This window comes from Bactrocera dorsalis, chromosome 3, assembly GCF_023373825.1.
Source record: "Bactrocera dorsalis isolate Fly_Bdor chromosome 3, ASM2337382v1, whole genome shotgun sequence".
NCBI lineage: Eukaryota > Metazoa > Arthropoda > Insecta > Diptera > Tephritidae > Bactrocera > Bactrocera dorsalis.
This window is the reverse complement of record NC_064305.1, coordinates 63,950,343-63,965,448: the sequence shown is the minus strand read 5'-3', so window position 1 is coordinate 63,965,448 and position 15,106 is coordinate 63,950,343. Positions and strand designations below refer to the sequence as shown.

The window sequence follows — 15,106 nt, the reverse complement described above, 5'->3', positions numbered from 1 at the left end:
GTTCTGAAATATTTTGATTGCCCATTCAGCAGAGTATCACTGGCAACACTAAAGCTAATTAAGCAGCAGACTGTGGTGGCTCGCGAGTGTAAAACGACTCAGTACCTACATACTGTTAGTCCGCTGTCCGATATTATAACGGTGATTTTTGCAGTTAGATTCATTCATTGTATATTGACATACGTCTAAAACTTGTATTTTCAGATATGGTTGTCAAGGAGAAGATCTCAGTATGCTTTGAACATTTCATCATTAATAGACTTACGATGAGCACCGCTTGCGTCCATTGAATTTTATTACCAAAATCAGTTGTTCGGTTCGAAATGTTTTTATCGACACAATTTTGTTCAGCGATGAGGCTCATTTCTGGTTGGATGGCTACGTAAATAAGCAAAATTGTCCGCATTTGGGGTGAAGAGCACCAGAAGAAGCCGTTCAACAACTGCCCGTGCATCCCGAAAAAAGCACTATTTTGGTGTGGTTTTTACGCTGGTGGAAATCATTGGACCGTATGTTTTCAAAGATGCTGTTTGAGCGCAAACGTTTACGGATGAATGGCGATCGCTTTCGTTTCGATGCTAACAAGCTTTTTGTTGCCAAAAATGGAAGAACTGAACTTGGTTGACATGTGTTTTCAACACGATGGCGCTTACATGCCACACAACTCGCGATTCTATGGCCATTTTGAGGGAAAAATTCGGACAACAATTCATCTCAAGAAATGGACCCCCGTAAGTTTGCCACCAAGATCTTTCGATTTAACGCCTTTAGACTATTTTTTGTGGTGCTACGTCGAGTCTAAAGTATCTAAGCAGAAATAAGCCAGCAACTATTCCAGCTTTGGAAGACAACATTTCCGAAGAAAATCGGGCTATTCCGGGGGCCGACATGCCCGAAAAGTTGCCTCAAATTTGGACTTTCCCGAATAGCCCCACCTAAGACGCAGCCGCGGTCTAACGTATTACATGAAATTCTCTTCAAAAAGTAAATGTCATGAACCTATCTAACGTTTCAAATAAAGAACCGATGTGATTTTGCAAATTTTATGCGTTTTTTTTTTTTAAAAAAAAGTTATCAAGCTCTTAAAAAAATCCACCCTTTACTAGCAACTGCACAAACATGCACGTGTTTATTGAAGGAGCGTCTAAAACTTTATTTAGCAAAGCCTTAATTTGCTTTTGAATTTCCACCGGGAAAGTTCAAAGCCTTTAATTGGGATTGGGATATGCAACATGCATGCGTAATAATTGTGTGCACATGTATGCCTTGACATTGAGGTGACCTTGTGTTCACTGCAATATACAATAAGGTAAAGGTTACTGATTGCGACTATTGAAAATAAATACGCTGCTGGCGTTAATGACAATTGAGACATACTTGTACATACAGTTTGTACTGATTGTTGTCTTCGTACTTTTTTAACATCCATAGCTACCGAGAGGAGAAGCCTATGAATTGTGATAATTTGGCGTTGATTTTAAGAAGATGCTATTACTAATGCTAAATTCTTTGGAAATACTATTATATATACCATTATATTAAAAAGGCAACCAATACATAAGACGTTTAACTTACAAATAGGTTTTGTTGACTCTAGTGTATATGGAACCTAAGCTATTATGGAACATATAATTTTTTTTCTAGGGGCAACTATAATTCGAGAGAACTTGTTCATTTGCAACCATCAGAGGTGAATTCCAAATATTAGCTTAAATTCCCTTTCAACCAGTAAAACATGAAAAATGAAAATAAACTGGAAGTGAGTTCTTAAAAAACTTTAAATTTGCCACAACTGAAACTGAAACTCAAAAACTGTCCAAAATCTTAATCATAACAGACACAAGCTTTTACTTTATTTTACGTTACAAAATTCCTACCAATAATTTTACGAACAGACTTAGTGCGTATGAGTGGAAAGTAATCTGAAAGTCTAACTAAAATGTGTATATTGCATATTAATACCAAGCACATATTTTACACTAGATGTCCATTCGTACATAACTATACATACATACATGCTTCGCATGAGTGTGAACGTATTCGTCATTCCTTCGTTCATCATTTCTTAGGCAGGGCGAATGAGGGACATGTTTAAAATAAAAATTGTCCCAAAAAATCAATTAAATTTAAACCGAGAACTTAATGCACTTGTAACTGATTGATTATTCAGAAAAATCTAAAATTAAAAGATAAAAATATTTCGTATAAAATTCCAATTAAAAAGTGAAAAAGATTTATCATAAAAACTTGAAGCAATTTTTCATATTAAATAATTATCTATTTTACTATTTCTTTACTTAACTATACGTGCAATTTAAAAAACTCCATCAACCTAAAAAATTTTTTAGTTGATTAAAAAACAGTTTTATTAAGAATAATTAATGCAACTTATTTTATTGAGCTTTTAACATTAGCTGAAATGTGCATTCATATTTAACTCTCATTACAATAGAATACGATACACAACACCAACAGATATAGTAAGGAAAGTAAAAGTATTTCGTATCAGAAATAAGTAGTGCAGATGGCAAGCAAAAGTTTTAGCTATAATCCGCTGATGGCAGTAGGGGTCTTTGTTTAACAACCATTAATTCTATGACGCTAATGCTGCCTAAGTTTCCGCTTATACCCTGCTATCTTTAATCTGTTGGTTGCTGCAGTCAACGATCACATTAAAACTTCAGGCCACAGGACAGTGAGAGACACCGAACAAAAATAAGTAAAAATGATGGCGAAATAAAAACAAAATTAATAAGGGAGGGCTAATGAAATGAATTTTACTTGCCTTCAGAAGGATGAGGAGGTGGAATTATAACTATCAAAGAAGTGTTATATCTATTTTATACCGATTTCTGTAGCAAAGTAGGTTATACTTCTTACTGTTATTATATTTACACTTTAAATATAATTTTGTTAACTCAGAACTAATTTTTTGCGCCATAAATAAATAAAATCAAATTAAAATCATTCAGAGAGAAAATAGGCCTCATATAGATATGTCGTTATAAGCAACAAAGAAACAGATTTTTCAAACTCTTTTGATATTGCTATATTGTCAATATTTTTGAAAGAAGTTTCATATTTAATATATGCGACTGAATTTAAGATTAATGGTAATGAACCGTTATAAACTGAATCACATCTTCAACAGCACAAACTTATTGCTGTTAACGCAAATTGCTGCAAATTTTATTTCTTTGTTGCTAATTTCAATTCAATTTGATTTAATTTTTGAGGTATTTAAATTAAGGTTGTAAAAGACGGAAATCGGAAGTATTGTGCTACCTGTTTCTTTAATTTCACACAGTAAACAAAAAAACAGCCTCTTGAGCCTTGAAAAAAACAAACAACAACAATGAGACAATAAAATGCCCAGTGCGACAAGACGCTTTAAGGTAAGCAAATAGAATAGACAGAGGAAGAAAAAAAAGTTCGGTCTTAAATTATTTAAAAAACAATTAATGAAAGGCTAAATTCGGGTGCAATTTCGGAGTAGATCATTTTTACTTTATTGAGCACTAGTTTGGTGGTCAGCATTAAGGAAACAATATAATATCAGGAAACTAAATGGAATACAAAGCGAGTAGGCGTGTATACTTTGAAAGTACCAGCAAGTTCTGCAATTAGAATTATGGCTAATATAAGCAAATCAGACTATGTCATCCCAAGGTGAGATTTCAGTTGTCACTTCCAGGCGAAGATTCTAAGGATACTACCTTTATCTATACCGAAGGGTCCAAATAGACTGCGTGGTAGAGCCGCTTACCAAACTCTACCACCACCTACCAAGCGGAAGAGCTAGGACAGCCGGCGGTATTGCCTCCTTGTCGACAAAACAGATTACTTCCAACGTAGCTAACGATTGCAAGAGGGATTTAAGCTCATTGGAAGGTCAACTCTACTTGTCCCTAATTTGGGTTCGCGGTCACAGATACATTTTCTGCAACGAAAAGGGGTGGCAAAGCTAAGAGCCTTTTTATATGCATTTTGTTCATATCGCACAAAAATAATGAAAGACAACACAAACTGCCAGATAGCAAGGAATACACCAAAGAACCTACTATCTAGGCACAAAAATAGCATATACAGACTTGCAGCTACTATAGCTCTTACTATTTAAGAAACAATAGGCTAAGTTTACTTTTTGAAGAAATACTTATCGGAAGACCCGGTTCAATAAAAAGTGCGCTGAGCGTCTTCTTCTAGAAAATCCCCCCCTTTGGTTGAAAACAGCTACTATACTGGCCTGCTGGAGAGCATGGGTTAAAAATGAGCTTGCCTTTATGAATACTTGCTGCAGCTTTCTCATGAATCTGACACTTTAAATTCAAAAATAGTTTTGAGAAATAAACGGTTACCTAAATACAACTATAATGGCAACCAATTTTCTATGACAATGAGTGTATAAGTGTATACATGTTAAAGTATTCAACAACTCAAAGAAATTTCCTATTACAAATTTATACATTTAATACAAATATTAATTTTTTATAATATATATTTTAATTTAACTCAAATTGACCCCTAACTACATATTGACATGTTACCACATAATTTTTAAATCAACAATAATTCATAGAATTATGTTATTTTACTTTCTGCTTGATCTCTTCACCGCTGATTTGCCGCAAGATCCAGCGTACCAACAGAACAAGAACTCCAATTGCTACAGCGACGGCGGCTACGACCAGAGCGATCACGTCCAGCAAATAGAATTGGTACCACTTCAAGTCCAAGCCGGCAGCACGCAAATGACGCGCGCCCTTATGACGTATTACGTAATCAATCCAGTAGAGCGCAGTCTCACGTGGACCCATGGGACGATCGTGGAAAATGCTCGAGAACATTTTTACATTGTCGCGATATGTGCTGTTGTGCAAGAGTTGATGAAGGCTATATTTTAACTGCTCACTGGTGAGTGTGTGGAAGTCCAGCATTATGGCATAACCATTGGTCTCAGCTTTCTTCAAATTAAGGTGCTGTGGGAGTGAAACGAATAAACTATTAATTTCTTTTTTAGTAATTAGATTTTAGTTTAACTTACCTGATCGCAGTAAAAGGGCAAACCAAGTACGGGCACGGCATGGTAGAGAGCTTCCTGTGAACCAAAGAGGCCACCGTGTGAAATGAAAACACGCACATTAGGATGGGCCAAGATGTCATTCTGTGGCAGCCATTTCTTTACCATAACATTTGAAGGTAAATTCGGAATACTATCGTTTTCAAATTTCCACAGCACACGCTGTTTCAGCTGACCGAATACTTTGAGGAACAAGCGTAATTTTTCTTTAGGCATATCTTTGCTCTGGACTTGACTGCCCAAACTGAAGTAGATAGCGCCATGTTCGGCCCCATCCAGGAACTGCTGTATATCGGTGGGCAATGCTTTTGGCGGGTAGATATGCATTCCACCGACATTGATCATGTTGTCCGTTCTGGGTCCAGCTGTCGACAATGGCGTATAGTTGTTGATCAGTATGGCTGAGAGATTTCTATTCATTTCGGAGATGCTGGGGAATTTTACTGCAAAGTAGAAGAAGTGGAGATCAGAATTAGGGCTTATTACAAGACTTATCTAATACTTACTCGGCAAGTGTCCGAAATATTTCTGCACCAGCACGTCCATTTTTGGAAAATATCTAAACTGACGATCCAGATCCGTGCGCAATGCGGTGTACGTGTTATATACACGCTCGAAAAAGCTCATATGTTCCGTTAGCGGTAGATAGCCATGAGGCACGTATGACCACGGTGTTATAATGCCAAACATTTCACTCATATATGTTTGTTGTGCAAATGTGGCCGCACTTATAACGGGAATATTGTAGACATGTGCCAAGGCTAAAAATGCATCCTGATAGAATTGTTCGACCAGCAAGAGATCATAGACACCCTGTGTTTCTTCTGCGTTAATGATCGCTTGTATTTTCGGTTGTTTCAGTGCATGCTCCGTCGTTGAGAGTCCCAGAACCATAGACATTTTGAGGAATATATCCAATTCATTGCGCATGTCATAGATCGTTTTGCCACCGAATGTGCTGTGTACTGGAAGTAAAGTTTTACATATTTTAGTGTTAGTTGTGGGTAGTTAAGGATATAATAAAGTATTAAGTGTGTTTTCACTTACTTTCCGTCCAAAAGTCGTAAACCGGCTCTATGAGTATCTCCGTGTAATTGCCGCCCAGTTTTTCTGGTTCCAGCGTTAGTGCCGTTATCATGGTGATCTGAGGAATGGAATTAAGAAATAAATTACAATTTTAATTAAAATTTAATATAAATATCTATTTATATTTTTCTCTACATACCTCATGTCCGTGCTTCAACAGCTCGCTTATCAGCACACGATGCATCATGTAGTGACTCTTGCCCGGAAATGCATAAACGGCGAGTATTTTGGCGCCATTGGTAGCCGGCGCTTGCGCCGCTAGCACTGCCACTGCCAGTAGACCGATGAGCATTTCTTTATGCTTAACAAACATTTTAAGTTATATATTGACAAAGCAGTAAATTTTTTTAGAAATATATTATAGTTAAATAATCGTTTCGAAACTCCTGCAAACACTTCGATTGCTTGTCACCAAGTAACTAACGAAATGTACCTTAAAACCCGACTTTTATAGCACGGGAATGTCTCTTTATGCCTGCGTTCCATAGTTTGTTTTATCTAAATATCCTTCGCAGGAAGGTCACCTACATAATCAACGTAACAAACAGAGATTATTACTTTTGCACACAAAAAAATGTATCACCTACGAGAAATTTATGTAACGAAAATACCCTTAAAATTTATTTTACTAAGTATGCAATGAATGCACGGAATTGCGTAACCGCGCACAACGCCCCTGAAAATTGTGTACGCTACCTGTGTTTGGTTTAGTTGCGGCAGGTAGCGACTTATGAATAGAAGAGTCACTGGGTAGGTTCATTGTAAGATAAGCGCTCAGCATAAAACATTTTTCTCTATCGCGCTTGTGAAAATTGTTTTTGTTTCCGATTTAAAATTTGTCACGCTAGAAGAGGAAAAAATTAGCAAGATCTTTTTATACACAAGTAAGGAAGTGTTAATTTCGGGTGCAACTGAACTCTTTTTACACATACAACTTGCAAGAATCAAACTTGGTTCAAGAGAATCTGAATCCAAGCAATTATTATATATATACAGTTGCTCTTTCCTTACTTGAATCACCATAATTCACAAAATGTAGTTATGGAAGGAAATTTGTATGAAATTGAACAAAAGGTTTGTTAGAAACGAAAGTCATTATACATATGTATTATATGGAAGTTGATTTTATATAATTTTGCCAATACTGCCTTCCATTAATATGATATATACAATACTAATAAATTTTTTCCTGAGGTTCACCCGGTCGTTATGTGTTTGTTATGTGGGAGCTACGTTTTCAGCCAAATTTATCTATTTAAGGCACAAAGCATTAAATTATATGGGAGTTTATCGGTCCTTGTCATATGGCAATCACCTTTTTACTATAGTTTGTTTATGTACTATGTACTTCTCGAAATAATGATATTTTTATATAAGCAGATAGTGAAATTTTTTTGAATGAATATTCAATTACGACTATGGTTGATCTATCTCGAGAAAATCGCATATACTATATATATCGAATAATTTCTTACTCCACAAAAGTCCTTTGGATACAATAGCGCCTATAATAAATACGGAATACGTTTACTATTTAAATATATTAAAATGTACAGACTAATTCTATTCATGTCAAACCCCGTTCTACCACCTAGTAATAATAATCACTGATTTAAGTAATTCGGTTATATTAGAAATTATCGGCGAAACACAAACTTGCACTTAAGTACCTGACATTTACAAAGGAAGGTAAATTAATTTTAAAGGAATCACTCAAAAACAAACTGAATAGGACCCGTCTCAAAACAGCAGACCACTTAAACAATTTTCTTAAATTGTAAACCTTATTGAATACAATAAGAAAAATTTACAGATCCTGAATTATACAAAAATATCTGAAACGACATTTAGAAATCATATCACCCCTATTGGAAAACTCGGTATAATGAAAACCAGCGCACCGACTACATATCTCGCACTATTCTCACTCTGTTACGTTATAGTTATTAAGCAAACCTTAACTAAGATAAAAACCGGTTAAAGGTAGACCGACTCGCATTCCCGCAAGAGTAAAATAATGAAAATCTTAATTGCAGCTCACATGAAAAGGAACAAAGAATGTGATAAAACGATTTTCTACTAAAACGTTATGTTCTCTAATCAAGTTCGACACGGACAAACAAACATGCTCACACACTTCCACACAAACGTTTAGTCTTAAAGTAATTTGCGACAAAACCACAAGCCAGCAACCCATAATTATGGGCGAAATGAACGCTGGCAGCAGACGCGTCATTAAATGTGTTACTTACAGTAGCCACTTCGTCTGAGTTTAAGGATATTTACGGTTTCTTCGGCTAGCACGTTTTTCCAGTCGCCAGCTACCTGTTAATTCTCAGCTGATAATCGGTGACTTCTATTTGTTTGTTGTTTACAGTGATTTCGTTACCGTTGACATTGGCCTTCATGGAAAAAGGAAAAATCATTCTAAGAACACTTGTTATCTCACAAACACATACATACATACATAATGGTACATTTACATATGTGAAAATGATTATATGACGAGAAAAGTTGCCTCAGATATTATACTCTTGTTCACCTAACGGCCATACGTAGCACGTAAAACTAAGCGAGATAGATATACTTGGAAAGTTACATATATAAAAATTATCAGGATGACATTTCTCACAGTTTATCATAAGTTGGGCCACAATAACCAAATTTACTGAGTGGTATATCTTATAAGAGCTTTACTAACGATGAAATCGGGGATTTCCCCATATAACGATACTTTTAAAAACTACATACTAAAAATCAATTAACTTAAATGCCAGATAATATAATAAGATAGTATGAGAGATCTTTATGGGGATATTCTCATGTAATCACTCCCAAATTTTTTTTTTTTTATTTTGACAGTAAAGCCTATTGAAAAATGCTGTGAAAAATTCAGACCGAAATTCATAGTATTTGATAAGTTACAGCCCATAGTCGCCGACGTGTCGTAAGCGCCTGTCTACCAGGCGCCATGATAAGTCTGCAACTGCTACGTTTCTAAACGCATTTTTCTCGAATCATCATTTTCTGAAACTGTCATGGTCCTAAAAAAATATAAAATATTCAACCGATTACTGTAGTTATCGTCCCTACCAGAATTGTTTCGAAACATTTTCATATTTTTTTAAAACGACTTTCAAAACTTTTCACTTTCACTGCAACTTCCATGTCAAGTCGCATTTTAATTTTTCTCGAATTTCGTTTTTATTCCCCTTTAATTTCTCTATTTGCCATCACTGGCACTGCACTTGTGGCGTCGCGACATTGTGGCAGACGTCTTATTTCAGTTTTTCTTTTCGTACACTTCTGTTGTCTATTTATTGTTATTTGTATAAATGATGCCGTGCTGGTGAAGTTAAACTTTTCTAGAAATCTCTTTTCATTTCTAGTCCTTTTGTCTACTTGCTATTGGAAATAAAATAAGTTATTTACTAGAGAATTTTAAAGGACTAGATCTGAAATGAGCATGGTATTATGATTTCAGTGTCCTACTTATATCTGTTTTTTATTTTTTTTGGTTTGTTATTTCATAATGAACCGACTTACTCCGGCGACTCCAATATTCGGTCTACAAAAACTCCCAACAGAATGGGTAACTACAGCAACCATCGATCGATTTTGAAGCACGTTTACTCTAGTAAATAATGAAAGAGTGCATCCTCCATCGGGCGAAAAAATTAGAACTGTGCCCACCCATTCTATGAAAGATTTTGCGTAATCTTGGTTTACGGGCAATCAAAATGCAAGTCGTGCAAGAACTAAAGTCAAACAACATTTAATCCTCAACTCTTCGGTCAATGGACCAAAAGCGAGATGGATGTTTTATTCAGCAATGAAACTCACTTATGAATATAAGGATATGTTATAAAACCATATTTCCACATTCATACTTTTTATATTTCTGTACGAACAATTTGTTTCACATATTAATTGTTCGTTTAAACTATAGGGTTAGAGAGATGGAGTTCTTTGTTGTGATATTTAATGAAGTTAGTTCCCTGAAATAATAAATTTTTTATTGTTTAGCTTTTTCTTTTATAGCAATTCTACCTTAATATCATGAATAGAACTGAGCTGGTCTTTGTAGGTTAGGACACTGTTCCCATAACATTTGTGTTCGAACAAACAGAAAGTACTGTTTTGATGTCTAATTCTAATGAAAAAAAGGAATTCACTGTAAAATTTAGTATATTATTCCAAACGTAATGACACAATCTCACTTGTCATGGATTTAGGTATCGTGTAACTTTGGAAACATTTCTTTTTCTACATGCATTTTAAAAAAGTACAAAGATAGAATACGTTTTAAAAAATACAGTACCTTAGCCTCATAAACAGAAGTCTGAATAATGAGCATATTGTATTACGTGTTCCAAATGAATCTGGTCAACCAAATATCTGTTGCAAAACGAATTATATTGAAATTTTATAAAAACCATTAGTGCAATTAAATGCACTCAAAAGGTTTTTAAACGCGTATTTCTGTTCAACTGTGTGCTAAAGTTGTGAGAGCTCTGTGAAGGATCTATGAGCACCCCAATTGTTATATACGCATATCTTTTATCCTCCCATTGTAATCAAGTATTTCAACAAAATGGGTTAAATTGCTATTAGCAACGTCACTAATTACATCGCTTTAAATTTTCAGTAGCACACCCACAACCCATCAATAAATTATCAATTCTTGTCACTTGCCACTTGTCATGGTATTTGCATGCATCAATGTTATTGATGCAGCTATGTACTACAAGTATATTATCTTCAACGCTGCAGACCACTTATGAATAGTGTATATGACAGCTGAGACTGAAGTACGCTTAACACACACATATCAAGTAATAATAATTGTGCGCAGCAATGGCAGACAATTTGGATAAGATCAATCACCTGGCTAATCGTATTTTAATCCAGATGAATATAAGAGAACATATTAACAAGACCAAAAATTAATGAATGAAAGCATTATTAAAACACCAGTACACAGTGTCACGTAATTAGGTAGAGCCAAGACCTTCTCGGAGAATTGTCTTCGCAGAGAGATGATAGAAAATAGATAATAGAAGAGAAGGGAAGCAGGTAGAGAAAACACGCAATTAAAAAATATTTTCAGTACTGGTAATTAACATTGACTTTGGAAATCTTTCTATTGCGTGATATATGGTAATGAGGTTGTTGCAGTGATATTGAAGTCGCAAAGGCCTTAGTGTAGTAAATTACCATGAAAACTTAATTGAGTGGTTTTTCTCCAAGTTTTATTGAAGGCATTACCTGCGAATGCGATGCGCAAGCCAAGAGTTTTGTATAAATATTATAAGCATGATGTGTGTGTACACAACTGTTTAGAAAAGTAAATCTATCCCGCCTAAACGTCACACGTTCACGGTGAACATAAATAACGGAAACGAATTCCCTTACGAAGTCATAAGCTGCTTCATTCGAGATTTTTCCGTAGTAGTCAGCAAACGAATGTGCTGATGAAGGTTACTAAGTTAATATGATGTTAACAGCTAAATGCAATACATAACACAAATTTAATTACATTTTGATCAAACTTATTTTTGGAAGATTGTAAAAAATATAATAATTAAATAGCTTGATATCTTTGAAATATTTGTTATACTACTGTGATCAAATTGAAAGGTGAATTAATTTGTAATAAGTTATACTTCGCGTGTTTTTCGAATCGCTAATTTTTTATCTGTAAGTTGATAATACTGTTAGTGACTTCTATTGTAAATATTATTCTATTCATTAGTATTTGAGATACGCTTCGTTTTAGAAGGCTCTAGAAGTGAATTCATCGATTTTTACTGTGTCCGAATTTATTGAACAAAGAAATGCGATAATGCACCATCTCATACTGCATTGATTATTCGTGATCATTTCGCCACATTTTCAAATAATATCGTGCCGCAACCATCACATTCGCCTGATTTACCTTCGTGTAACTTCTGGCCATTCAGCAAGTTCACATGACCACTTCGAAAACACCGTTTTGACTCAATTGAGGATATAAAAGCTGAATCGAAGAAGGCTGTAATGATCATCACGACGAAGGATTTTCCCACGTACTATGATGACTGGAAAATTCGCTGGCATAAGTGTATTGCAGCAGGAGGAGATTAATTGGAAGGAAATTTAATGGACACAATTCCCAAAAATGCTAATATTTTCTCACTTTCTCACTCTCGATCATTCATGCAAAGCCCCTTCTACTCGCAAGGTTACTTAGCGTCAGCTGTCGCATGCTTCAGCTCTTACCATTTACTTTGAGGCTTTGACCTAGTGATCAGCTATTATGAACAGACAAAAGATAAAAGAATTTTCCTTAAAATGAGAATGTGCACATAAAGCAAGTTAGGAAGGACTACGTTCGTAAGCAACCGTAAATTTCATTCCCTTGCAACTAGTAAGGACCAAAGCCGGAAAAGCACCTTCAGATGTTGGCAAACCTTATGAATTGTTTTTACTATCCTATATTCTAAGTTGTTTCGAATTGACACAGTGTGCTAAATTTTACTAAAATCGGCTCAGTAGTTTAGGAGTCCATTGCGGACAAACAACGTGACACATACTTTTTGTATATAAAGATATAATATATATTCTCCCCAAGAAGCTGTTCATTCGACGTAACCGCTGATTTGGCATCACCGTAGTATATGTACCGAAATGAAGTATGTATGGGAAACTTTTTCATTGATACATTCACCAAATAAGGCACGGGTTGCTATCTAAGACAATAGTAAAATCTGCGAAGAAATTGTTAATGATCCTCATGATGAGCTGTGTCGATTTAGAAAAGCGTCTCTGTTTGAATCGAAACGAACTTTTTTTGCTTAGGTTTTGAGATATAAATCTGAAATTTTGCACACCTCCATATAAGTACTATGTGACATGGACTAACCACTGGTAAAACAAAGAATCAGCTAGATTCAAGTTCAATGATGTCCCCAGGCAGACTATTTACACATATAAAAATAAAATTGAGAACAAAACCAAAACAAGCTAATATTTTAACCAAAAAGCGTTGGTTGTAACAGTTTTATGAAACTGTAACAATACACGCTTAACAGTAAGAGCAATCAAAATACACGAAAGTGTGAAAATGAGTTCGTCATAAAACTGAAAAGCTTTTTACTTATAAAGAACTGATATTAAATTTTTATGAATTACCGACATGACGTGCAGGTCAAATCAACGCATTAACAGCAGCACCAAGTGATAAACAACAAAACAGCAATCATCAATCAAGGACATAAACTTTTATTTAATTCTATAACATGTTTAAGTGAACAATAATATGTAATTATGAAATGTAAAATTTTTGTTATAGTTTATGCTAACGGAGGGCTTATTAACTTTGTGGAAACAATTAGACGAAGAAAACCGTTGTTTGTCGAAAAACCAGCAAAAAGAATATAATTAAATGACAGCAGGTATGCGAGAAACCAATTACCGTGGATGGTGCTAGAAACTATAATACACTCAATTGGTTGAACAGTTTTTTTTGAGTGATTATGTAAACATTGTTAAAACGTACGCCTAATGTAGTCCTAATTGCAAGCGATACAGCTTGGTAATTTCTGTACAAGTTAACTTATTCATTTTTAAAGTAAAAACATCACAAAAATTGTATAATAAAATTCGTATATTTCCGTAAGCGGTAATATTTCCTAGTTCATTACTTTGCTTAAATATCTGTATAGTGGAGCGGATCGATTTAAAAGGTGCCAAAACAGGGAAAGATCGCAGACCAGGTTATTCAAATTTTTTAAACTTCGCTGGCTCAAAACAAAAAAGAGCTCATACTCTTTTAGGCAAAATTGCTCAGAATAATCTTTCTAATATTTTCAGCATACGCGACCAAATGTTATGCCTAGACTATTGCAGGCGGAAATGTAAAGCACATGTTATTATCTTTTTACATACAAACACTAGCACATCCTTGCTCTCATTTCACATTTGCATCAATCTGTCTTTTCATTGGAATGCAAACAATTTCAATCGGAAGTCAATCCCAAATCAATCGCCATTTTTCTTTGGCACACTAACAAATGGCATTTCCTCGAAACCTTTAACAATAGAATTACATACATGTCGAAAGCAGAAGCCTTATTTAGATTTTCTCTGTATTATTTCCCTTCGGACTTTTAGTTCAGTAAGATATCACAGTTGAAATTTATTAAATTTTTCACTAAATACTAAAAGAGAATTTTCGTTGGGTGGGTAGCTACCCACTTGACATATTGGGCAGTCGAAATAGTATTTTCGTATTTGGTCAATAAATGTCGTTAGAGTCGTATGTCTCCATATCAATCACATTGTGTCATACTATATAGTGTTGGAAAGGTGAGATTTTAAGCTTCACTTGACCAAAAAAGTAAATTCGGGGAAATTGAATACAATTTACTGAATTTTACTATTTATGAATGTAAATAATGAAGAAATTCGCTATATTTTGAAATTTTTGTATAAAAAAGGGAAGAATGCCACCAATAAAATAAGTGAAGTTTACGGAGATGAACGGCTGTATCAGTTCCGGTAACACAACAATAGTTCGCTCCCTTCCGTTCCGGAAATTTCGAAATTTCGATTTGCAATATGCATTCGAAAGTAAACAGGACTTAAAATAAAACCGAATAAATAGGGTTTCCGGCAAAATCAATTTATTCTATTCAAAATAGTCTCCTTCTGTTTCAATACAGCTTTTTGCACGGTCCAAAAGCATGTCGACCGAGTGTTTTAGCTCGTTGGCTGGTATGGCCGCCAGTATGCCGGTGCAAGCCTCTTCGTCTGCATAACGCCTTGCATTCATGGCCAAATACATTTTTCCGAAGAAGAAGAAATCGCACTGTGCCATATCAGGTGAATACAGGGAGTGGTTAATGGTTAAAATGTCAAATGTTTTTGTCAAATAGTCCTACTTCGAATTTTGGATTC

At 35.0% G+C, this 15,106-nt stretch overlaps 1 protein-coding gene across 1 annotated transcript; it reads right to left on the bottom strand.

Annotated features, from left to right (window-relative positions):
• Window positions 1–4,480: 4,480 nt before the first annotated feature.
• On the bottom strand, window positions 4,481–7,037 carry LOC125777062 (UDP-glucosyltransferase 2-like). Its single transcript, XM_049450946.1, has 5 exons — window positions 6,306–7,037; window positions 6,128–6,224; window positions 5,587–6,045; window positions 5,045–5,523; window positions 4,481–4,979 (listed from the first exon to the last, which is right to left on the bottom strand). Exons 1-5 carry the CDS (start codon window positions 6,477–6,479, stop codon window positions 4,587–4,589), a joined length of 1,602 nt encoding a protein of 533 aa, XP_049306903.1. The 5' UTR covers window positions 6,480–7,037; the 3' UTR covers window positions 4,481–4,586.
• Window positions 7,038–15,106: the final 8,069 nt, after the last annotated feature.